General features: G+C 37.4%; 3 protein-coding genes across 3 annotated transcripts; 1 reads left to right on the top strand and 2 right to left on the bottom strand.

Moving 5' to 3' along the window:
• Positions 1-11,894: 11,894 nt before the first annotated feature.
• Positions 11,895-18,797, top strand: LOC133866476 (uncharacterized protein C57A10.07). Its single transcript, XM_062303016.1, has 4 exons — positions 11,895-12,538; positions 12,860-13,862; positions 17,262-17,386; positions 18,177-18,797. Exons 2-4 carry the CDS (start codon positions 13,268-13,270, stop codon positions 18,504-18,506), a joined length of 1,050 nt encoding a protein of 349 aa, XP_062159000.1. The 5' UTR covers positions 11,895-12,538; positions 12,860-13,267; the 3' UTR covers positions 18,507-18,797.
• Positions 18,798-19,062: 265 nt separating this feature from the next.
• On the bottom strand, positions 19,063-20,361 carry LOC133867290 (pathogen-related protein-like). The gene is made up of 4 exons (XM_062304012.1): positions 20,090-20,361; positions 19,869-20,001; positions 19,453-19,754; positions 19,063-19,348 (listed from the first exon to the last, which is right to left on the bottom strand). Exons 1-4 carry the CDS (start codon positions 20,228-20,230, stop codon positions 19,205-19,207), a joined length of 720 nt encoding a protein of 239 aa, XP_062159996.1. The 5' UTR covers positions 20,231-20,361; the 3' UTR covers positions 19,063-19,204.
• A 1,611-nt stretch (positions 20,362-21,972) lies between these two features.
• LOC133865896 (pathogen-related protein-like) lies at positions 21,973-23,283 on the bottom strand. Its single transcript, XM_062302410.1, has 4 exons — positions 23,041-23,283; positions 22,736-22,868; positions 22,342-22,643; positions 21,973-22,235 (listed from the first exon to the last, which is right to left on the bottom strand). Exons 1-4 carry the CDS (start codon positions 23,173-23,175, stop codon positions 22,092-22,094), a joined length of 714 nt encoding a protein of 237 aa, XP_062158394.1. The 5' UTR covers positions 23,176-23,283; the 3' UTR covers positions 21,973-22,091.
• Between the last annotated feature and the right edge of the window lie 1,056 nt (positions 23,284-24,339).

Genomic DNA, 24,339 nt, shown 5'->3' with positions numbered 1-24,339 from the left:
ATCCCTAGCTTGATCCATGCTCTCCCGCTTACACACACCCAGCTGCTGCGCGCCTTAGCTTCTTCCATTGAGCTTCTCCGGCACTCTCTCTCCCTCTCTCTCTCTCTCTCTAGCTCAGTTCCCCCCTAGCTATCTCTCTCTGGCTCGCGCGTATTCGATCCCTCCGGTCCCTCTCGATATCTGGAAGTCGATCCCGCCGGCTGGCCCTTCATCGTCTTCTCCGGCGCCATCCCTCTAGAAGTCGACCCCGGCTGGCCCTACATCGTCTTCTCCGGCGACGCTCCGACGCGTCTCAGCTAGCCCACGCCCCTTCCCGACGTACGCCGGCCCACGTCCGGTTTAAAGGTTTGATTGATTTTTTCCTAGCTTGCTATAATTTGCAATTATTTATTGGACTTGGTTATTTGTATTTTTGTTTTGTGGGTTTTTTGTTTTTCTGTTTGGGCAATATGGAGATTTTCGACAATCTCCATATTTTGGACTAAATTTATTGGAAATTCAGGGAATACGAATCTCCATATTGTGGACTAATTTTATTGGAAATTTAGGGAAATTTAGGAAAGATGCATGGAAGTTGCTTCGGACCTATAATGATAATCTGCTAGTGACGGCCTCTTCCTGAATATACCATTTTCCCTTAATTTCATGTGTCGTGATTTATTTAGTTTATAGTGGTATATATTGGTAAGACTTTTCTGAGAATTCCCCAAAATCTTGAGCACCTATCAATTATTATTTGGTTTTAAAAAAGATACAAAGTGATCGACACATATAAGGTTGACAACCGGTCAGTAGAATTATGATAATTTCTTTCTAGTATTTATATAAGTTAGAGGCTCACCAATATTCACTAGGTTTTACGAGGAACTCCTGTTTATATGGTTATGCTGGATAAAACCTAAAACTAAATTATGAGGACTTTTTTTCCGAGCATTATTTAGTTTTTGAAAACGTGCACTGTTGTGATTTGTGTAATAGTGATGGGCCTCACTGCTACTTGATACTGGTTGCAGTGCATATATGAAAATAAAGGCACAAGTTGGAACAATCTTGCAAGAATGTGTTCAAGGGCTTGAATGATAAGATCACATAGATCTAGTTAGAGGTGTGCAAACCTTTCCTGATGGTGCCTTATAGAAATCTAACTTGCCCCTGTCTGAAGGTTTGCCATTTTCATTCCAACACCACCCCTCCAAAAGAGGACTAGATATTCCCACTAGTACGCATCCGTCTCCTAAAGATATTGGGACCATAAACCACCAAATGATTATAAGAATACGAACATCATTAATAAACACTTGCAAAAATGGGCAATATGGCAAGCATATGCACACACACACTCCCCCTTTTGTAAGAAAAACAATAGGCTCCTTTATTTGGCAATTATATCTTTATGTGGTGATAATGGTAAAGTTTTAACTCTATAATTCACAATATTATATAAAATAGCTTCTGCTTCATTTTATTATGATCAATAGATAGAGATGGCCTTTTAAGCCTATTTGAGTTGAAATTTTCGCTTTTAATAATTTTTATTTTTATTTTTTATAGGTAATAATTTATATCATACTCAAAGATTAAATTGTTGCAGTAGAGTAGTTTCAATTATGTAAGTCTTTGTACTGATGTATAAGTTTTCAAGCTATCATCATGGGTGCTAGATAATCTATCATCCGCTTCCAATATCTACATTCAAAATTAAAAAGGAAAATATTGTGATTTGTGATTTAAACTTATTTTATTCATTTCCAAAATTCTTCCATAATTTAAAACATTTAAACTGCAATTCTTCCTTCTTCTTTTTTTTTTTCTGGCCTAATAAAGACCCACAGCTAAGCAAAATTGTAAACCATGATCCAGAAGCTCCCAATAGTAATCCAACTCACAATAAACAATGAGGCAAATTGAGATAAATGGTCATAGCATCTCAATATATAATATATAGAATTTTGGATTAAAGAAGTCGGATCCACGTGAGGCTAATTAGGTCAAGGTCGTTGTCGGAATAGTAATTCTAGTTACAAAAGTAATCCACGTTTTATACAGTGGAAGCGAATTATATATTTTATTCTTAAAATTACTAGATACCATGTTATATTATCACCTATTTCAAAAAATATATGATAAATCATATATTTTTTTATATCTCGTGAAAACTCAAATCCCATGTTCAAGGGACCAAGAGTAGAAGAAGAGTTCCCAAATTCTATGATTTAACAGTTACAAATTCTATGGATTAATAATAACCTTTTAGATATTTAATAGAATAATTGAACTCAACTTCCTTTCTCATTGAAATTTTCAAATTTTCTAACTTTAGTATGAAGTCTCATAAACTTTTAAAGAATAGAAAGAAAAGACAAGGAAAAAATAAAAATGAAAATATGAGTTTGTTTGTGCCAATGAGCTCTAGTTCAAATGACATTACACTCTCTTATTAAAAAAAAAAAAAGCTAAAATATATTTTGGTCCTTCCAAGTTTGGGCTTGTTGTCAATTTAGTCCCTGTAGTCTATACTTCTAGGTACAGGTAGATCATCTCAATGTTCACTCTCTCATTCAGAAACTTAAATATTTTTGTGGGTTACACCAAATAATTCACTTTAACTATAGCTACCCCACCACTCACCCCTACGTGATTCCTACTAGTGAGTGTCATGGCATGGCTTATTCCTACTAGTGAGTGTCATGGCATGGTTTTGTGTATCTTTTTGGTTTGTATGATGATGGATGAATGAATGTTCAGACCACCAATGCATGACTGTATCCATGTCTTTTCAGTTCTCAATATTTTTTTCTTCTTCACATGATGTAGTTAGAAAGATGGATAAGAGTTGGATGAAGTTGCCACGAAGTTCGCGAGAGTATATTCGCGGAGTTATGGCGTTTGTGAAATTTGCACGTGAACATGAGAGTAGACAAGGGGTCATTGTGTGCCCCTGTAAGAAGTGTTTGTTGGGCAAATCATGGTCTTGTGAAGTTGTATTTGCCCATTTAACGTCAGGTGCCGGGATTATTGAGGGTTACACTGAGTGGATAATGCATGGGGAATTACCTGTCCCTCCCATTCATAACGAGACAACACATGAACGGGGGGGGTCCAGTGGGATGCAAGACATGCTTACTGGGGGGTCCAGTGGGATGCAAGACATGCTTACTGACGTTTTTGCGATGCACGATGTTTGTGTAGAAGTCGGTGGGCCTGAAGTGGGAGTTAACGCCGAAGCCGAATCCGAGTCTGTGGATGTTGCGGTTGACGACTCTAACAGGGTGCCGAATAAGTTAGAAGAATTGCTAAAGGATGCCGATACGCCACTCCATGCAAATACAAAACATAGCAAATTGGGAGCTATTGTGCGTCTATATAGTATTAAGTGTATGAGCGGTTGGAGCAATACATCATTCTCCATGTTGCTTGAATTCATCAATGAGCTGATGCCTCCGGACACAAGTTTGCCTAAAGACACATACGAGGTAAAAAAGTACTTGAAAGATTTGGACCTTGAGTATGAGAAGATATCAGCTTGTCGCAAAGGTTGTATGTTGTTTTGGAGGGAAAATGAAAAGTTGGACAAATGTACATTCTGCAATGAGTCCAGGTGGAAGGATGACTTAACTAATGAAGATGGGTCGACAAAAAGTTTGAAAAAAAAGCCGGTCAAAGTGTTGCGTTGGTTTCCTCTAATACCAAGGCTGCAGAGGTTGTTTATGTCCCATCATACATCGCCACATATGAAGTGGCACGCTCAAGGCCGTACAAAAGACGGTGTGTTGAGGCATCCGGCCGATGGAGAAGCATGGAAGGCATTCGATTCACGTTACCCAGTATTCGCATCAGACCCGCGAAATGTGAGGCTTGGTTTAGCGGCAGATGGCTTTAATCCTTTTGGGAACATGTCCTCTAGTCACAGTACTTGGCCGGTAATGTTAGTACCCTACAATTTGCCTCCTTGGATGTGCATGAAGCAACCGTATTTTATGTTAAGCTTGATTATCCCTGGTCCGAATGCACCAGGACAGAATATAGATGTGTATCTAGCACCCCTTGTAAGTGAGTTGAAAAAACTATGGGAAGAAGGGGTAGAAACTTTTGATGTAACATCGAAAAAATATTTCACAATGCATTCGGCCTTGATGTGGACAATAAATGATTTCCCGGCATACGGTGATTTGTCAGGTTGGAGTACACATGGCCGGAAACCATGTCCTTGTTGTAGGCATGAAACTCAATCAACGTGGCTAACTTATGGTAAAAAATTCTGCTTTATGGGACATAGGCGATGGTTGCCTCCGGATCATCCATGGAGAAGAAACAAGAGACGATTCAACGGTGCGCAGGAAATGGTTGGTCCTCCCAAAGTGCCGGATGGCGATGAAATCATGAGCCAGTTAGAGTGTGTTGTCAATCGGGCAAGGACCGGGCAGAAGCTGCAGGTTGGGGAAGTAGATTGGAAGAGGCGAAGTGTATTATATGATTTGCCTTATTGGAAATATCAATTACTACGCCATAACATTGATGTGATGCACACAGAGAAAAATGTGGTTGATAACATACTTGGCACGCTATTGGACATGAGCGGTAAAACCAAAGACAACCACGAAGCACGTCAAGACTTGCGTAAGATGAAATTGAGACCAGAACTCTGGCCATTTATCGCGGAAAACGGTAAAACATATTTTCCCGCAGCTTGTTTCACAATGACGAAAAAAGAGAAGACTGACTTCCTGCAAGTGTTCCATGATGTTAGAGTGCCCGATGGATATTCTTCAAATGTATCACGTTGTGTCAAGCTCAAGGAATGTACTGTTGGGGGTTTGAAGAGTCATGACAATCACATAATCATGCAACAACTCATGCCAATTGCACTTCGAGGAAACTTACCGGATGATGTTGTGAGGCCTTTGATTGAGCTATGTGGGTTCTTTAGGGATATTTGTTCAAAAACACTGAGGGGGGAAGATCTGGATCGTCTAGAGAATCAAATACCCATAATCTTGTGCAAATTGGAACGAATATTCCCTCCGGGTTTTTTTACATCCATGGTACACGTAATCATACATTTAGTACGTGAATGCAAACTGGGCGGACCGGTACACTACAGGTGGATGTATCCCGTTGAGAGGTAATGTTAAAATTCTGTGAACTTGACATTTGTTCAACCGAATTACCTATTACAATATATATGTCTTATGTGATGGTCTCATGGTCTGCCTTTAATGTAGGTGCCTTGGTAGATATAAACGTACCGTTCGTAATAAGGCCGCACCCGAAGGGTCTATTGCAGAGGGTTACATTGCAGATGAATTGTTGACATTTTGCTCGCGATATTTAGTGAACGCGCCAACGGTCCACAATAAGGCCCCAAGACACCAAGAGGAATCGAGAGGGGCGACCAATTGGATAAAACTTGATAATATCACGTTTGAGCAAGCACACCGATATATTTTATTCAACTCTGACGATTTCCTTCAATTTCGCACGTGAGTGACATTAGTAAATACGTATTATACGCCTCTAAATACAATGAAAAGTAACCTATACATCTTTTGTTGACGTATAGGATGCACATGGAGTCGCTAATGGAACAAAACAACCGGGAACGTATCTCGCATCAACAGTTGGAGAAGCAACAGAGGGACCAATTCTGTAGTTGGTACAAGTCATACGTAAGAGAATTGTTGGTTTGAATAATTATTTGCCTATAAAAGCATCATGAAACACGGATTAAACAATGTGTCTAAATCACAGGTTGATAAGTTGGCTGAGGCGGATAGAAGGACATTGGGAGAGAAACTTATAAGTCATGCTAAAGGCCCAATGTCTGATGCTGTAGAATATAAGCGGTATGTGGTTAATGGCGTGTTATACCGCACCCTGAATGTCGATGAAGAAAAAAAAAGTCAAAACAGTGGACTGTGTGTCACCACTGAAGATGGTCCCACCTACTACGGTAAGCTCATTCGAATAATCGAGGTTACATACTACGACTTGACACGGTATGTGCTTTTCAAGTGCGATTGGGCCGACATTCAACCGAATAAGGGATACAAAAAAGACGAATATGGATTCGATCTTGTTAATTTCAAGAACCTAATACACACGGGTGCGCGAGTAACCGATGATCCGTTCGTACTACCAAATCAAGTATCGCAGGTGTATTATGTCGAGGATCCTAAAAATCCAAATTGGGCTGTTGCTGTAAGGACAAAACCTAGAAATGTGTACGATGTTGGAAGTGGTGAAAGTGATGATTATGTTGAGGCTGACAGTTATCATGAGCACGAGCCGTTCAACGTCAACGTAACGGGTGACGTTGGTTTTGATGACATTGATTGTGCACGTGCGGATGTACCAGCCACACAAGTACCATAATAATTGTATGTTGTCTAGAATGACTTATAGTCGTCTTACTTTTATTTTCTTTGCATGTCGTTTGTGTTGCAAAAAATATTGAATACTTTTATTTACTATTAAATGTGACCAATTTTCATGTGTTTGTAGGTAGACATGGCCCCTAAACAAAGAATGGGGCGACCAGGAGAGGATTTTTGGACGCCTATAGACCGCACACCGAGTGAGCGACCGGTTGTAGGGTCGGACGATACGACACAAGACCCTAATGAGACACAGGGGGGCGTAGATGCTCAATATGTACTACATGAGCGACCGGTTGTAGGATCGAATGATACGACACAGGACCCTAACGAGACACAAGGGGCAGCACATTCTCAGCATATAGTACATGACCAACCGGTTGTAGGGTCAAACGAAACGACACAGGACCCTAACGAGACACAAGGGGTTGTAGATTCTGAACAATGTGTAGCACCTGATATGGAGTTTGGATCATCAGCACAATCAGTACCCGAGACTTCACAACATAGTGGTACTACTCGGGTGCCGCGTATATTACGGGATGGGAAAGTTTACACAATAGGTATGAATTATTTTTATATTTGATGGTAGTCAAACACTTTAGTAATCTTTTACTATTATAGTAATAATCAAGTGTGACTAACATTTTTTTTATGAGTTGCAGATGAGCAGGGTAGGAAGAATGTTAGGACTGTTGGTAGTCCTAAGGACATATGGCACATACCTGATGGGGAAAAGGTGGTGATCGAATTCAACCTATCCTACCAACCAACCGGCCCGGGGGTTGAGAAATTTAGAAGAATTTGTGGGAAGATCATAAGAAGTGGTAAATTCGTACAGCTGCATGGTAACTGGAGGACATTACCATTGGAAGGAAAGGAAGATATGTGGCGCACCCTAACGGTAACAAAATTTCTATTTCCATGTCAATAATTTCTTATTTATAGTTTTGTAGTCTTACATTTCCAATTAATTAAGATATGGGATATCATTTTCTGTGTAGCAAAAATTTTATTTTGAGCCTATTCACCTACTTGCGCACATAAAAAGATTAACGTTGATGGACCTAGCAAAGAAAAGAAGGCAACACAGGTACGAGGTGAAGAGGAGTCTAAAGTTGAAACAAGGTGATACCGTACAATCTGTGGTCAGTAGGGCTTCACCAGCGCCAGTGTTCGATGCAGAAGACTTCGAAATGCAAGTTGAGACGTGGTTGTCTTCGGCTGATAAGGTATTTTAATGTATTTCTTATTGGTCTTTTCTTTGTAGAATAAATCAACATATTTACATTACCAAATTTATAGGAGAGAGCGTTGAAGTCCAAGATAAGCCGTGGCCAAAACGCACTTCTTCACACTTTGGGATCGAAGAGCATCGCACAGGTTGCACGAGAAATGGTACGTCTAATAGATAAACGTTAACTGCTTGTACGCACTGCGGTAATATAATATGCTTATAACTGATAATGTTAATGATATTGCAGGAGGAAGACATAGGAGAAACACCGAACCGAGATGATATGTTCATTGTTTCGCACACGAAGAAAGATGGGAACCCTGTGAATGCGGCGGCTGGAGAAACTATCGTAAGTGGTAAATACAAAATATTAGTTCTAGGTTCAAATTCTCACCCTTGGATGTTTTGTGCAGGAGAAGATAAGAGAAATTATTATAAATCAGTCGCCTGCAGAACGAGTGTGTTCACAGGGGTCAATCTATTGGTCGCATAACGATGCGTGTGCACAAGTGCTAGGACGAGAACATCCCGGTCGTGTACGCGGGGTAGGGCTAGGGCCGACTCCCGGTAAATCCACCTCTTATACCTCCGGACAAGGATCGATCTCTAGTGGGCCTACTCCCAAAGAACAAGAAATGGCTGCTGAGATGGAACGTTTGAAGACTTTGTACGAAGCACAACAGGAAGAGCTTGCAGCTGTCAAACGTATGGTAGCCTTGATTATGGCAGAGAAACAATCATCAATGGGAAACAACGAAGAAGGTGATGTTTTGGTTTACACTTAACTTTGCCATCTTCAGTCACTAATTGTCCCCTCTTACTGTTCATTGGGATTGTTATATTTTTATTTCAAATTTCACTAGAATAATTTATGGTTAAAGATGAATGCTAATAGTTAAGAGTTTGTGTTAACTATTATATGCTTAGGTTGAATATTGGAATTCTCGTCAACATGTCTTTTTAGTTATTGGGGGAAAACGTCGTCAAACAATTATATGTATCATTTTTTTCTTTTAATTAATTAATTCATTTTTTTTTTTTATTGTGTGGTAGGTTTTAGACTACTGTCATCATCAACTTTTAATTGTTGTTTTGGGACATTCATCAAGTGGGTGAGTCATGTGTGTACTTTTGTTGCATACAGGGTGGTCAATATTGTTGGACCAAAACTTTTATGGGTTCAGAGTAGCGTTTCTGATGGGATCCTCCAAATTATGTTTTTATAGTGGTTTTTATAGTGACAATGCTGTATGGCAGTGGTGAAGCTAATGTGGGGGTGTTATAGATTGGAGTGCATTAAAAATGATACAGATATATATATATATCTGTATTTTTTTTTTTCAAGTTAAAAATGATACAGATTGGAGTGCTTTATGGTTCATGATGAGTATATGTAATTTGTTTTCAAATATGTACTATTAAGAAACAGATATTAGGCTTACAGTGCATGGAAATGGGTAAAATCATAGTGATAAAAGATGAATTGGTATGCAAAGTTTTACACAAGAGTGAACTGCTGATGCTACTAGTTTGATTTATGCGGTTGCTTTATATTCAAATGATGAGATAGGCTTGTTTGTACAAAACTTTTAAACGCCTTCTCATTACTTGTGTTTAGTTTTCACCTAATGGCATGTTAATCATCTTTTCAAGAAAAAAAAAAACATGTTAATCATAACTTCATTAAGATGATTCTTACCTAACAATTTGATATTTGTATACCTATTGCAGCAAACACTGGAAGCAGAAATGAACAAGATGGTTGAAGCAAGCAATGCACACAGGTCGTAAATCAGATTAATTCTCCTATGGGCCGGCTTGCATGCATTGATGATTATAATTGTGTATGGAAACAACTTGTTTTAATATTTTTGGATTTTTAGTTATGTATTTATATTTGAATTCTGTAATAGGTTACGTTGTGAGTTGTTTAATTATGTTTTAAATATGTAAGCTATTTGGACTATTGTTATGTTGTGAGTTGTTTGAATTTGGAAATAGATTTGGATTTGAATTTGTATTTGTATTTGAATTTAGATTTGAATTTGGAAATAGATTTGGATTTGAATTTGAATTTGTATTTGTATTTGAATTTAGATTTGAATTTGGGATTTCGGAAATGGATTGGAAAATGTTGTATTAGGTTTTTTTTTTTTTTTTTAAATATTAATTTTTTTAAAAAAATAATAATTCTGGACGGTTTGGGCCCAAACCGTCTAGAATTATTCGGTAAAAGCCTATATAAATCCCAGACGGTTCGGGCCCAAACCGTCTGTAAAATTACGGACGGTTTGGGCCCGAACCGTCCGTAAATAGATACGGACGGTTTCGGCCCGAACCGTCCGCAATCTTTTTCGGACGGTTTTACCCGAACCGTCCGCAAAATATTGCGGACGGTTTTAGAAAAACCGTCCGAAAAAGATTACGGACGGTTTTTTTAAAACCGTCCGAAATTGCGGACGGTTCGGGTAAAACCGTCCGCAATATTTTTTACCGACCAATTATCCTGGATGGTTTTAAACCGTCCATAAAAAACCGTCTGGAACTTTTTCCAGACGGTTTTTTCGGATTTACGGACGGTTTAAAACCGTCCAGAAATCCCATTTTTTTTGTAGAAGACATCTCTGCCGTCACTAATGTCTTAGATAAAATTAATACTAATATCTGAAATCCATGTTAGTGATGACACATTATTAATATGTTTAGGGAAAACATTTTGGTCGTTGCTAATGCTAATACTAATATATTAGAGATGACACGTTGTTTATCGCTAATTAATGTCTTAGATAAAATCAGTATTAATATATGAAATTCATATTAGAGCATTATCAATTGATTAGCTATTTGTAATTTTAGGCTAAAGTAGCTAAATAAAAGGTTAAAAAAAACACTCCATTAAATTTTGTAAACAAAAGCTAGAATACATTTTTCTTAGATTCTTATTGTCTGTTTGTAGTTGAATTACGCAGGTCACGGTCAAAAAAAAAAAAAAAAAAAAATACAATCAGAAAATTAATGCAAAATCTTACCGAATAAAATTAAATCATACAAAAGAATAAATTAGTATCTCATTTAGTCTATGAATGAGAAATTATCACAATATGTAGAATCAGATTTTGATAACAGGCAAACAAGGGAATAATTCTGAATATTTCTAACATCATGATTGAGCATATATACACTAATTCTGAAACAATTTTTTTTTTTTTTTTTTTGCCCTTTTCCCCCTTTGAATGAAAAATAAAATAAAAATAAAAATCTGAAACATTTTTTTTCACGCTAAAATATACTATATATAAGGTGGTATCTTTTACGTTGGTTGCCAAATCATATTTATTATATGAGAAAAATTTAATGATATAAAAAGTGGAATAAAATAAAATAAAGACATATTAAAACCTTAAGGTTACATTTTACTCTTATATATATATATATATATATATATATATATATATATATGACATTTCATAATTATACATTTGTGTTTTATTTATTTATTTGAGAATAAATGTATTTTTGGTCTTGTGGTTTGAGATTTTGATAAATTAGTCAAATATAAAGTTTCACAATTGTTCTCCTCAGATTGGGATCGACATGAATTTGTTGCGTAAATTGTCAATAAAGAAAATGAGCATATTTTTTGTCAACTCGACTGACTGGCGCATGTCTCCATACACCAGTCTACGTTTCCGTCGCTCGTCAAGTCTCCATTTATCATTCAAAAATGTTGCTTTAAAGGAAGAAGTGAAACAAGCAACAGGATCCTCCAGGCTCCTGTTGAGTTTGTGAAATTACAAAAAAATATATTCTTGATAATAATTGGCCGGCTCTTTTTTGAGCTTTTCTCGACTAGAGAGGATCCTGGTCGGTGAAACAACTGAGAAGATGACCATATTCCCCCAAACATCCAGCCACATCCACGTGCCACCTATGACGTATACTCCTTAAAACAAGTGGGCACCAAATCAAACACCACCCTCAAAAAGCCCACATATTAAACCCCCCCAAAAAAAGTACAAAATTGGGCCATGACAAGCCCAAACCCAGCCCATCGACAGCTCAGCAGAAAGGGTACTTGAATATTCAACATGATTTGGTCTTTCACGAATCACGATCAATCACTGGAAGCCCACTTATTAGAATCAAAGCATAGTTGAAAGTGGCCTATCGGTTTATGCCTATTCACACACATTCTCGTTATTTTGATTCTGACCCAAGTCAGTAGAGCCCATAAAGGCCTCAATTTTGGGCTTCTGTGCGGACAATCTAAACCACATTTCTCTGGAACTCCGAGTCTCTGACGAATTAGCATCTTCTCAGTAATACCGGTCAGCCAGCGCCATCTCCCAACAAAATACTCCGAGTCTCTGACGAATTAACAATTTGTTTAACAAACGAGGTCCTCAGGAAATCCGAGTCGTCTCAGTAGTACTAAACACGCCAGATCTCACAAAGTTTTGTGGGTGAGTCCTCTTCTTGCTAGGCTTTACTTTTTCCAATTCCCTCACAAATCCATTTGGTTCTGCTCTCTTGGATCCTTCCTGCACATGATTAATTTCTTTTACGCAAGCTGCAAAATTTCCTACTGAGCAATTGATTTGTAATATCACTAGCATATGATATGGACGTAGTTGAACTTTCTATATTCTTGAGTGATTATTTGGTACTTACATTCTCGTTATTCTGATTCTGACCCAAGTCAGTAGAGCCCATAAAGGCCTCAATTTTGGGCTTCTGTGCGGACAATCTAAATGACATTTCTCTGAAACTCATCATCTTCTCAGTAATACCGTTCAGCCAGCGCCATCTCCCAACAAAATACTCCGAGTCTCTGACGAATTAACAATTTGTTTAACAAACGAGGTCCTCAGGAAATCCGAGTCGTCTCAGTAGTACTAAACACGCCAGATCTCACAAAGTTTTGTGGGTGAGTCCTCTTCTTGCTAGGCTTTACTTTTTCCAATTCCCTCACAAATCCATTTGGTTCTGCTCTCTTGGATCCTTCCTGCACATGATTAATTTCTTTTACGCAAGCTGCAAAATTTCCTACTGAGCAATTGATTTGTAATATCACTAGCATATGATATGGACGTAGTTGAACTTTCTATATTCTTGAGTGATTATTTGGTACTTACATTCTCGTTATTCTGATTCTGACCCAAGTCAGTAGAGCCCATAAAGGCCTCAATTTTGGGCTTCTGTGCGGACAATCTAAATGACATTTCTCTGAAACTCATCATCTTCTCAGTAATACCGTTCAGCCAGCGCCATCTCCCAACAAAATACTCCGAGTCGTCTCAGTAGTACTAAACACGCCAGATCTCACAAAGTTTGTGGGTGAGTCCTCTTCTTGCTCGGCTTTACTTTTTCCAATTCCCTCACAAATCCATTTGGTTCTGCTCTCTTGGATCCTTCCTGCACATGATTAATTTCTTTTCCGCAAGCTGCAAAATTTCCTACTGAGGAATTGATTTGTAATATCACTAGCATATGATATGGACGTAGTTGAACTTTCTATATTCTTGTGTGATTATTTGGTACTTCTGATGTCTGAATCAAAAAATCCACGATCCCAATGCTTTATTTGTTTAAATTGCAAATTGGGTATGATTAATGCCACTCCCTCTCCAAACCCATAAGCTGGATTCGTATTATCATGAACAATTTTCCATTTGGGTCTTCTGTGAGCCCCAAGTCCTTCCAGGCATACCGAAGAGCCGCTGACTTTGATTTAGAATCAGGAATCAGTAGACGTGCCCGAAAGCATAAGAATTCACCGTTTCATCCCATCAAAATGCTTAAATCTTTCGGAACCCGTATTCAGTATTACTATAAGCTGCACCCACTTTTATTTGTCATCATCTCCCTGTCACTTGGGATCACAGCTCTCATCGTTCTGTCTCTATATGAGAGCCACTACCGGATGACGAGTAATTACCGAAAACTTGATGTGGGTTCGGAGAACTATCCATTTCCAAAGCTTCACAATCTTGTAATGGTTGCCGGGCATTCTGTATATACTAGTAGCTGTGGGAAAGCTGATGAGGAGGATTCATGGTTTTTGGAGTCTTATCAGAAGAATCCTGGCCAAGCTGCTACGTTTGTGAGACACATACAAGAGGGAGTTGACATTGCAGCCAAAGATGATGCAGCTTTGCTTTTGTTTAGTGGTGGAGAGACTCGGAAAGATGCTGGTCCTCGTAGTGAGGCGCAGAGTTATTGGAGTGTTGCTGAGTCGAGAGGATGGTTTGGTGAGTGCATGTGTTATCTTACTTTTTTGTACCTATTTGCCTTTCTTCCTTTTTATAGAAAATAATTTTAAACTCAGAACTGATCTACTGTTGATTGCTAAAGAAAAGGTTCTAATTTTCATCAGTTGCTTAGATTATATCCTGCTCATTTATCTATATATGGTTATTCCCTTATTGACCTCAACTTAGAGTTAGATGTACTAGAATTCACGATAATTTCCCAATTACTTTCTCACCTTTTAGTGGAGTGGCTGTGATGATTTGCCGAACAAAGATGCTTGAGTTTTAATCAATTCAGTATAAATCAAGAATGAAGTGCAATAAATGGAAGTGAAGTATCTATGGCATTTGATTTTAACTTATTAACTTTTTATTCTTTAAAGTAACATAAAAATTCCATTAGCTGAGTTTCCATTGCGCTGCATTATACATTCCTGTGGATTTTTGCTTATAGAAGTCTCTGCGCATTAGATAATCTGGTTAGCAAAATCCTCTTGGCGTTGGAACTGTCACTTATTATCTGGTTGTGTCATCAAATGGATCATTTACCTCGAATTAATTATAAAGTTTATTGAGCCTCTTGGACAAATAAGTCTTAATAGTAAATGTTAGTAGATTCTAAACACGATGGGTAATTCTAGACAGAAGAAAATTGTTGCATTTTCAGATTGTTTTTTAAAGTAATTTACCAGCACTTTCCTTACTTTTGGAGGAATATTTCAAAAAAAAAAAAAAAAAAAAACTATTATTAAATTACAAAAAGAAAAAGAAAGAAATAAAGGAAAGAACAAAGCAAAGTAGAAGCAGAAAATACTTCTTTTTTCTTTTTAATATGTTTTTCTCCTGATATATAAGTCTCTCACTAAATTTATACTCAATGTTTTCTTTGACAAGTACATCAAGAGAATATTATTCTTTCTTTTTTTTCTTTTTCTTTTTGGGTCCAAATGCAGCAAATGCTGGGCTACACAATTGGGTTGGTTTCCCCCTACCCATAACCCCCGGACCCCAGTGATGGCGGGATTTGAAAATCACACTCTGAAACTTAGAGGAAATATAGTGAAATCTTGTTTATAAAGTGGAATCAATACTATATTGCTTCACCACATCACTATATGATCCATAACTGAAACACAACCAGTTTCAGCATCACTTAAACAATGGTGAAGTTGTTATCAGACAACTGTAGCTCAATGACCACAGCTGCTACTGCCACTCCACCATATTTAAAATCGTCAACACCTTTATTGATCCTATTTCTGCTGCCTCTATCCCATTATCATCTCCAACTTTGCCAATTCCAGTACGCTTTCCAACTGTACCCTCATCAAGAGTACTCTTTCCAACTTGCCCACGTATTTTTTGTCTCTTTTTCCTATCCCGGCAAGTGTAGGTGCTCGTATTGAGAAGCTACAACGAGACTTCCTTTGGGGAGGAATTGGTGATGAGTTCAAGTATCATTTGGTGAAATGGTCTAAAGTGTGCACTCCACTTTCAGAAGGCGGGTTGGGTATTAGAAATCTGGTGGTGTTTAACAAGGCTCTATTAAGCAAATGGCTGTGGCGTTATGGGATTGAGAGGGAAGCTTGGTGGAGAATAGCGGTGGATTCCAAGTTTGGAAGTTTATGGGGAGGTTGGTGCTCCCTAGAGCCTACAGGTACTTTTGGGGTGGGGTTGTGGAAGAACATCAGGAAAGGGTGGAAGAAATTTGTAGGATTCTCTAGATTTGAGGTGGGAGGTGGGGCTAGAACAAAATTTTGGCATGATTTGTGGTATGGGAACTCAACTCTTAAGGAAGCTTTTCCTGTTTTATTTGGAATTGCTCGTGCGAAGGATGCTTCAGTTGCGGATAATGTGGAGCTTGTGGGTGGCTTCAATCAGTGGAGCGTGTGCTTTTTTAGAGAAGTGCATGATTGGGAAGTGGATGCCTTTGCTGCTTTTTTCCAGGTATTGCACTAGGTCAGTTTTAATAGAGGTAGTGAAGACAAATTGTGGTGGATCCCTTCCAAAAAAGGTTTGTTCAAGGTTGAGTCTTTCCTTAGCTCTCTGGCTTGCGATGTGAGAAGTCACTTTCCTTGGAAGAGTGTATGGCAGACTCAGGCTCCTCTGCGGGCGGCTTTTTTCGCGTGGTCTGCGGCTCTAGGTAAGATCCTAACGGTGGATAACCTCAGGAAGAGACATGTCATTGTGGTGGATAGATGTTGCATTTGCAAGAGAAGCGGGGAATCAGTGGATCATTTTCTCCTTCACTGCGATGTTGCATACGCTATGTGGAGTGCTATTTTTTCTCGTTTTGATCTGTCTTGGATTATGCCTCTGAGAGTCCTTGACTTGGTTGCGTGTTGGTGGACGGCTGGTAGGCCGAGGAGTGCTGTTATTTGGAAGATGGTGCCGACATGCATTCTCTGGTATGTTTGGAAGGAAAGAAATGATAGGTGTTTTGAGGATTTGGAGAGATCCTCGGAGGATATTTTAGCTTCTTTTTTTTCATACGTTGTATCTTTGGACGGTGGCTTTTGTGTCACCGTTGTCGTTTACCTTTGATGAATTTCTTGTTCGTTTTTCTCTTTCTAGCTAGGTGCGTTCTCTTGTATACTGCCGGTGTATTGAGGGGCGCCTTACGCTTTTAATAAGACCAACTTATTACTTATCAAAAAAAAAACTTTGCCAATTCCAGCTTAATCAGTTCCTACCACATTTACCCCCATCACTTATAATGCCAAAACCCCCCTTACAGTGTTTACCTTTGTAGCGTTGCCTCCTGTTCTGTTGCCAACAACACCTTTGGTCCTTATCCAGAAAATACTAGAGTATGAGTTTCTACATGTTAATTTGTTGAAAATGTCTTTTCCTTCTGATCGATGGCAAGGATTTTTTTGCTTCATTTCCAATAGTGAAGATTTGAAAAGGCAATTAAGTTGCTTACTCGCTCCTTGAAAGTACTGTTAAAATCCATAACTAGTGGTGCCTATAACATCAAGCTCTTTGAATTACTCCCAACAAGCCCTATTTGATGTGGTAACTTATCCTGTTAAATGGATGAAAAGTTTTGGATTTTTTCTGTTTCCTTTTGCCAGCAGAATCTCATGTTTTTAGAGGACTTTTTCTTGCTAAATTATGTTAAGCCAATTTTTTCCTGGTGCCAATTTTAGTTCATAATCTCTTCATACTATGTAGTATGTAGTCTCCATAACTTGTAATGGATGATAAATGGACATCTCCATTGCATAATTCTCTCTGAACCTTGAGTTGCTGAATGTTGGTATGTGCCAAATGTAAACTTGATAGATTAACCACGGGATTCTTTGCATGGTAAAGTCGTTTCTGTTATATGAAAGCTTTGAACTATCTGATTTTAGTCCTACTGTTATGCAACTTATGCTGTGATTGTTTTTATAGGCAAGGAAGAAAATGTGAGATGGAGGGCACTCACAGAAGAGCATGCGAGGGACAGTTTTGAGAACCTTCTATTTAGTGTGTGTCGTTTCCGAGAGCTTACTGGCACATATCCTTATAACATAACTGTAAGCGATTCTACAGGATGCTTTCTTTTTCTTTTCTTTTTAACGTTTTCCTTTCAAGCTAAAATATGTATATGATATACACTAATATACGAAACAGATAAAATTTGAGAAAAACAACCAGAAAGTTGTCGTGTTTTTATCCTCTCTGGATGATCGATTATCATGGTGTGGAATAATGATTATCAATTTTGTGGGACATGAATACAGGTTTCAGTCATAGGTGCTCACTTTGGCCAAAATAAAAACAAAACGAAAGTATTCCCCAAAATTTACATATGGAGGCTTCTGAAATATATACGTTGATGATTCTATGGGATAAGTGCTGAAATACCATAGGAGAACATGCTTGTCCTTTTACCCTTTACCCAGTGCTCTTGTCATAATTATGACCTTAATGTTGCATTCAGTCACTCATAACCACTCTCTGTCTTCCTCCCCATGTGAGTGTGTCTGTTTTGGTGGGTGTATTTGTATGTGCACATGTACTCACATACTTGAATGTATTGTACCTTCTTTTTTCTGATTACACCTACAAAAATTATGGTGGTTTATACAATATTAGTTATTGTTTCAAAAATTCTGCAAGTTATATTTGAACTAAACTAATTTTTTTCTATCTTGAGTGATGCATCAATAGATCTCGGATTGTAGAGAGAGAAAAGATATCTGTTTTCCATTTCAATACTTTTTCTAGACTCCTGACTCGGTCTTTTTCATCACAGCAGCTTAATTCCCCCCCCCCCCCCCCAAAACCCGAGTTTCTTGCTGATTTCATTACACTCTGAATCAGGTTGTAAGTTATGATTTCAAGGAAGAGAGATTTGCGCATCTGCATCGGTCTGCAATTGGATTTCCAGAGTCAAGGTTCTTCTACTTGGGCACCCCAGCTTCACCGACTTCAAAAGAAGCAGCTCTGAAAGGCGAGGCATTGGTGCGGACTCAATTCCAAGGAGATCCTTATGGATGTCAAGGTTCACTCTATCGGAAGAAACTAAGGCGTGATCCTTTTCACCGGGAAATCCCTTATCCTAATGGGTGTCCTGAGATTGAAGGTCTGTTCAGATACTGCGGGGCAGCTCCTTATCCAGGCTCCCTTCCGTGGCCTAGTAAAGCTAGTTAGAAACATTGTCTACCTTGTTATATATAACATAAAATGAATCATCCCATACAGCCAGAAAGAGATGCTTAAGCTGATAACAATGTAATTCTTTTTAATAAAGTTTTCCTAATCGATTTGTAGAAAAAATGAAAAGAGGATTTTTTTTGGCTGCTTGGGGTGAAATATATGTCACCATCAGGTGTTGGGCAATGCCAATTTGTACACCAAGTTTATGCTCTGTTTGGTTGTAATCATTCCTTAAACTGAATCAAATCCTTTTACAAATCTAGCGGCAGAATATTTTGGCATCAATCATTGTACTATGCCTGACAATATTATCCACTTTTAGGGAAATTGGTTCGCTTGATAAAACACTTTAGAGGGTCATTTTGAGTGTTTCGTAAATTTGTATTTGGAGTTGTTTGTTAATTCTTTTTGCCTTTTCCTTTTTTTTTCTTTTTTTTTTCTTTTTTTTTTTTTTGACAAAAAATAAAAAAAAAAATTAAAAAGCATTGTCAAACGATGCCTATATATTTATGTGGTAATGCGTGCTTGCAAGGAAGTAAATGAACTCAAGTGAAAGTACTGAAATTAGATATTAAAACATTAAGAACTGAGTTTATGCCTGACAGGGCAGGGCTTATTGTTATTCATATTGTCATGCAATTGTGGTCTTTCCTTGGCTAAAGCGTAACAGAGTTACACGAGGATTTGATTAGCTACCCTGTCTTAATCAAGAAGGGGCAGGTTGAGGCGGCCTGTTCAGTTGATCTATCCAAGCTAGCACCTTTCGTAAGACCTCCTAGCAGTTCTCCACGGTCAAAGAAGAACTCGACCTTCACAATTTTCTCTTGTTCATCCAACTGTATCAAGCCAGTTACCAGAGGCAGAGGGTGAGGGTGAGCATCAAGGAGAAGAAGAAGAAGAAGAAGAAGAAAAAGATGATGAAGAAGTGAAAGGGCTATACCTCAAAAACAGACATCCCAAAGAGTTCGATGATTTCTCCAGTTGGTTCATGGCCTTTGAAAGGACCCTCCATGAAACCCCAGTGCCTGAATTTGTACACAATCACGGGTGGCCCCGAGTAAACATGGAGAATCTCCAGAGCAAGCCCACGCGGGAAAGCTGATGTGAAAGCCTTATGAGATGAATCAGCAGTTTCTTCTGCTGGGTTGTACACACGAAGTTTCTCTGGCAAGGAGGTTTGTAGGAAGGAATTGTAGCCTCCCCCAAGCTTACGCTTTTCTTCTATAGTTATAGCCTTCCTTCCTGCACGTTATCATCAATTTGTATGTGTGGACAAAAGGAAATTGTGGAAATTGTTTAAACACAAATAAAATAGTAAAATCAAATGAAATAAATAAGCTAGGAGCTTAATGTTACCATTTAGGCTGAAAGTATACTTCTTTGGATCAACTGATTTGTAGTCATCAGAGCATGCCTTGTTGAACATCTCCATTTCCCATGTCTTCACAAGGTTCTGCACTTTTTCTTCAACTGACCCTGGAGGCCATATCTTCCATAAATGAAAAAAACTAATTTTTCATCAGAAGATTCAGAACATCATGAGAGAGAGAGAGAGAGAGAGAGAGAGAGAGAGAGACCTTGGTTCTGCCTTCTTCAAAAAGCTTGTCAACAACATCATAGTTAGGAGGGGCACCATACTTCCATTTGGTGTTCCTCTCCCCTTCTCCATGTAAGTAGGAACGATATTTCTCCTGATCCTCAACTCCTGAAGATGCCATCTTTGCTCCCAGTAAACAACAAGGTCTGGGTATTTTTTAACTCGGAAATTTGTGTTGCAGAATAGACTTTAAATAGGTTATTAAGATTCCACCTAATACACTCAGAATAGGCCGAGGTCATGTGTCACTCCGCTGCAATGACAATGAGTAGCTCCTCTTTAATTAGTGAAGCTCAAATACGTTGAATGTTTAATTAAAATATAAAAAGAAAAAATGATGGAGACATAAAATATTTAATTTTATGAAAAGTAAACTATAAAGTTAAGGTTGGAATTTATAACCTCATACTATGATATTATATTAAATAACCATAATCAACCAGCCACCTTTTAATATAAAATTATAAATTGAGATAAGCCCAAAGAAATAGCCAAACAAAAAGCCGCCAGCAATTTGCCATGTTAAATAAGTGTGATAATAATAGGCGGCGTGAATGTTTTGACTCGAAGATGGACCACCAACCGACAACTGTAACCAATAGTCATGAGACAGATTGCATCAGTTACGATTCAGAAACGTCTTTAGCTTTTCATCCGTTATTTTCATAATGTATACATATTATATATTGAAATACAATTGCTCTCTGTTTTTGGTCATCTGAGTTTTTTTTTCTATTTTTTTTTTTCATGTCCACACAAGAGGAAGGGAGAGAATTCGAACTAGTGACTTCCGCTTCATGATGCGTGGTCCACAGCCGATTGAGCCACCCCTTAAGGACGGTCATCAAGTTTAATTTCTTTAACATTTTCAATACGGATATAATATTTTGGAGTCTAAAGATAAGTAACGTCTAATGTTTTGGGGTAACAAAGATTTAATTTGGTAAAAAAGTAATAAAAAAAAATTAATAACTCAACAAAAGTAAAATTTACTTTTAAGATCAATTGTGGCAGAGTCACATGTAGACCGGTGAGGGCCATGGCCCCCACAAAAGTTTGAAAAAAAAAAATATCATTTATTTAAGAAATATGTTATTTGTACAATTCTTACGCAACAATTGCACAACAATGCTAATTTATTCAACATTTTTTTAAAAAAAAAATAAAAATATTAGACACATCAGCATTGTTATACAATTGTTGTACGGCTAACATATTTCTTTATTTTTATAAGTAGAGAAAGATTTTGAAGTGATTAGTTAAGCACTCCCACCACCAAGTCAGCCTCACACTATAATTATTTTACTTTTTTTTTTTTTGCGTGTGTTTTTTGGCAAATTTTATTTGTGTATTCTTAAACATTGGGTTTTAATTGCAGGATTCATGCATGTACATCAAAATCATTCACCTAATTTCATACTCGAATATATGTTTTTTTGGTGAATGTTACTTTGGAGTCTTAATTTATAAACATGTTTCCTTTTAATGAAAATCAGTTTTTGACTGATAGTGTAAGATGAAGAATAATATAATCATATATTCGATAACACAAACATAAAATGATTATTATTTAAGCATCATTTTAGAAGTAATACACCATTAAATGAGTTTAATGGTTCTAGTAATAATACGTCAAGCTTGTAGTTTTTTTTTTTTTTCCAAAGTTATAGAAGATGATTTTTTTTTTTTTTATTAAAACCATAATTTACTAAAAGCTCGAGTATCTGACGATGATGTTAAAAAAGATGTATTAAATTAAGTTAAAGTGGAAGGGGCAATGGAATTTATTTCTGGATTCAAATCATGTTTATTACAACCATTTGTTAAACATCTTCATATATATTAGCAAGCAACAAGAACAGCTCCAAGAAAATATAATATATTATTTATTATTACATTACATCTGACTGAAAATTCCATGTAATCATGAAACCTTTCAGTTTTATTACGCAACGTGGATTGAAAATGCCATGTAGGCTGTTCTACCCTGTTTTCCTTAGAACAGGGCAGCTTGTAGCCGCCTCCTCGGCAGAACCATCCAAGCTAACACCTTTCAGAAGACCTCCGAGCAACTGACCAGGGTCGTAAAAGAACTCCACCTTCACAACTCTCATTTCCTCGTCCACCTGTTTTGTAGTGCAAAAGACAACAATTACGGTAAATAAGACAAATACAAATTTACTAGAACAAGTAGACATGACAACATGCAACAAGAAGAACATGAAAGGTCACCTCAAAAATGGCCATTCCATAAAGTTCAACCCTTTCTCCAGTTGGGGCATGGCCTTTGAAAGGGCCCTCCACATAACCCCAGTGCCTGAACTTGTACACAATCACCGGCGGCCCACTATAAACATGGAGAATCTCCAAAGCAAAACCGCGAGGGAACGTTGTCGTGAAAGTCCGATGAGAGGATTCCGCCGTTTCTCCATCTGGATTGTAGGCCCTGAATTTCTCAGGCAGGGAGGTCTGTAGTAGCGGGTTATAGCCTCCCCCAAGTTTGCCTATTTCTTCCAAGTTTAAAGCCTTCCTTCCTGATAATTATAGTAGAACATGCTAATTTAAAACATAACCTTAGAAGCTATGAAATCTAGTTTTTTTTTTTTTTCCTGTAATAAATTAGTACCATTTACGTTGAAAGTAAACTTCTTGGGATCAATGGTTTTGAAGTCATCAAAGTTGGTCTTATGGAAAAACTCCATTTCCCATGACTTTACAAGCCTCTGAACCTTTTCTTCAAGCGACCCAGGAGGCCATATCTTCAACAAAAAAACTTCAACAGTTACAGATCAAACTGATATATATATATATATATATATATATATATATATATATATATATATATATATATATATAGAGAGAGAGAGAGAGAGAGAGAGAGAGAGAGAGAGTAACACACAAACAGAAGAAAGGAGATAAAGGGAGGGAGACCTTAGTTCTGCCTTCTTCAAAGAGCTTGTTGACAACACTATAGTCAGGGGGACCAAACCTCCATTGGGTGTTCTTCGTTTCTTCTTCACTCAAGTAATTACGATACTTGTCTTGCTCAACACTTGAAGATGCCATCTCCTCACTATAGTAAATGCTGTTTAACTTGAATTTTCATGGGCCATGGCACACGAGAGTCTTATTTATATAGAGAGGGAGAGAGGCTCTCAATTACCTACCGATCTAAAAATGGTATCCAAAGAATAGTCTTCCCATGTATCCAAATAGAATAGTGCTACATAGCCAAATAGAATAGTCTTCCCATTAAAAGTAACCAGATATATCTACGAAGAGTAGTCTTCCCATGTAGCCAAATAGAATAGTCTTCCCAATTCCCATTGAAAGTAACCAGGTATATCTACGAAGAATAGTCTTCCCAATTCCCATTGAAAGTAACCAGATATATCTATGAAGAATAGTCTTCTCACGGCAAGTAAAAATAGTCTTACATACTTCGTCAATGTAAAATATGTGTGAAATGAATAGTATTCGAGGTCCTGAACAGGGAAGCTTAATGAAAATTGAGGGCGGAGGTAAAAAGTGAAAAGTTAAAACGACATCTTTTTAATTTTAAAATTAAATACTACAAAATTAATTTAAAAATCATTCTTAATTTTTTGAGATGTAAAATTACTAATAAAAAATTCAAATCTTGTTAATATATTGTTTTCGATAGAAAATTTGGCTAATGCGTTTATAAATTAAGGAGCCTTTAGACAGAGGTCTAATTTGTCTTACCGTTAAGCCGGCCCGGTAATGAAACTCTATTGTTGTCTAAAAACTAGGAATTATATTTTTAGTGAATCGCAGCTAGTCGGAATATCAAAGCTAGCTAGTCACACTAGAATATTTTGGAAAAAGTTCACATACTCCCCTCAAACTATCACTAAATTGCCAATGTCCTCCAAACTACTAAAAATTGTTAAGGTCTTCCTAATAACAAAAATACCCTTAATAAAAAAAAATTCTAAAAATTATATATATATATATATATAAGGGACAAAAAAAAAAAAAAAAAAAACTTTGTGGGACAAGAGGTGGCCATGCCTCATATCTTCTTCTTCATTTTTTATTTTTTTTTTAAAAAAAAAATTATAAGAATATTTTTGTTTTTTTTGCTGGCATCGATGATATTTTATATTTTTGTTTTTTTGCTGGCATCAAGATATTGATAATTTTTATTAATTTAGAGAGGATACTGTGACAATTTAAAGTTTATGGATAATGTTTTTCTTATATTAT

This window comes from Alnus glutinosa, chromosome 4 (assembly GCF_958979055.1).
Source record: "Alnus glutinosa chromosome 4, dhAlnGlut1.1, whole genome shotgun sequence".
Taxonomy (NCBI): Eukaryota; Viridiplantae; Streptophyta; class Magnoliopsida; order Fagales; family Betulaceae; genus Alnus; species Alnus glutinosa.
Note: the sequence above shows the minus strand (reverse complement) of the source record. Positions and strands in the feature narration are given on the sequence as shown.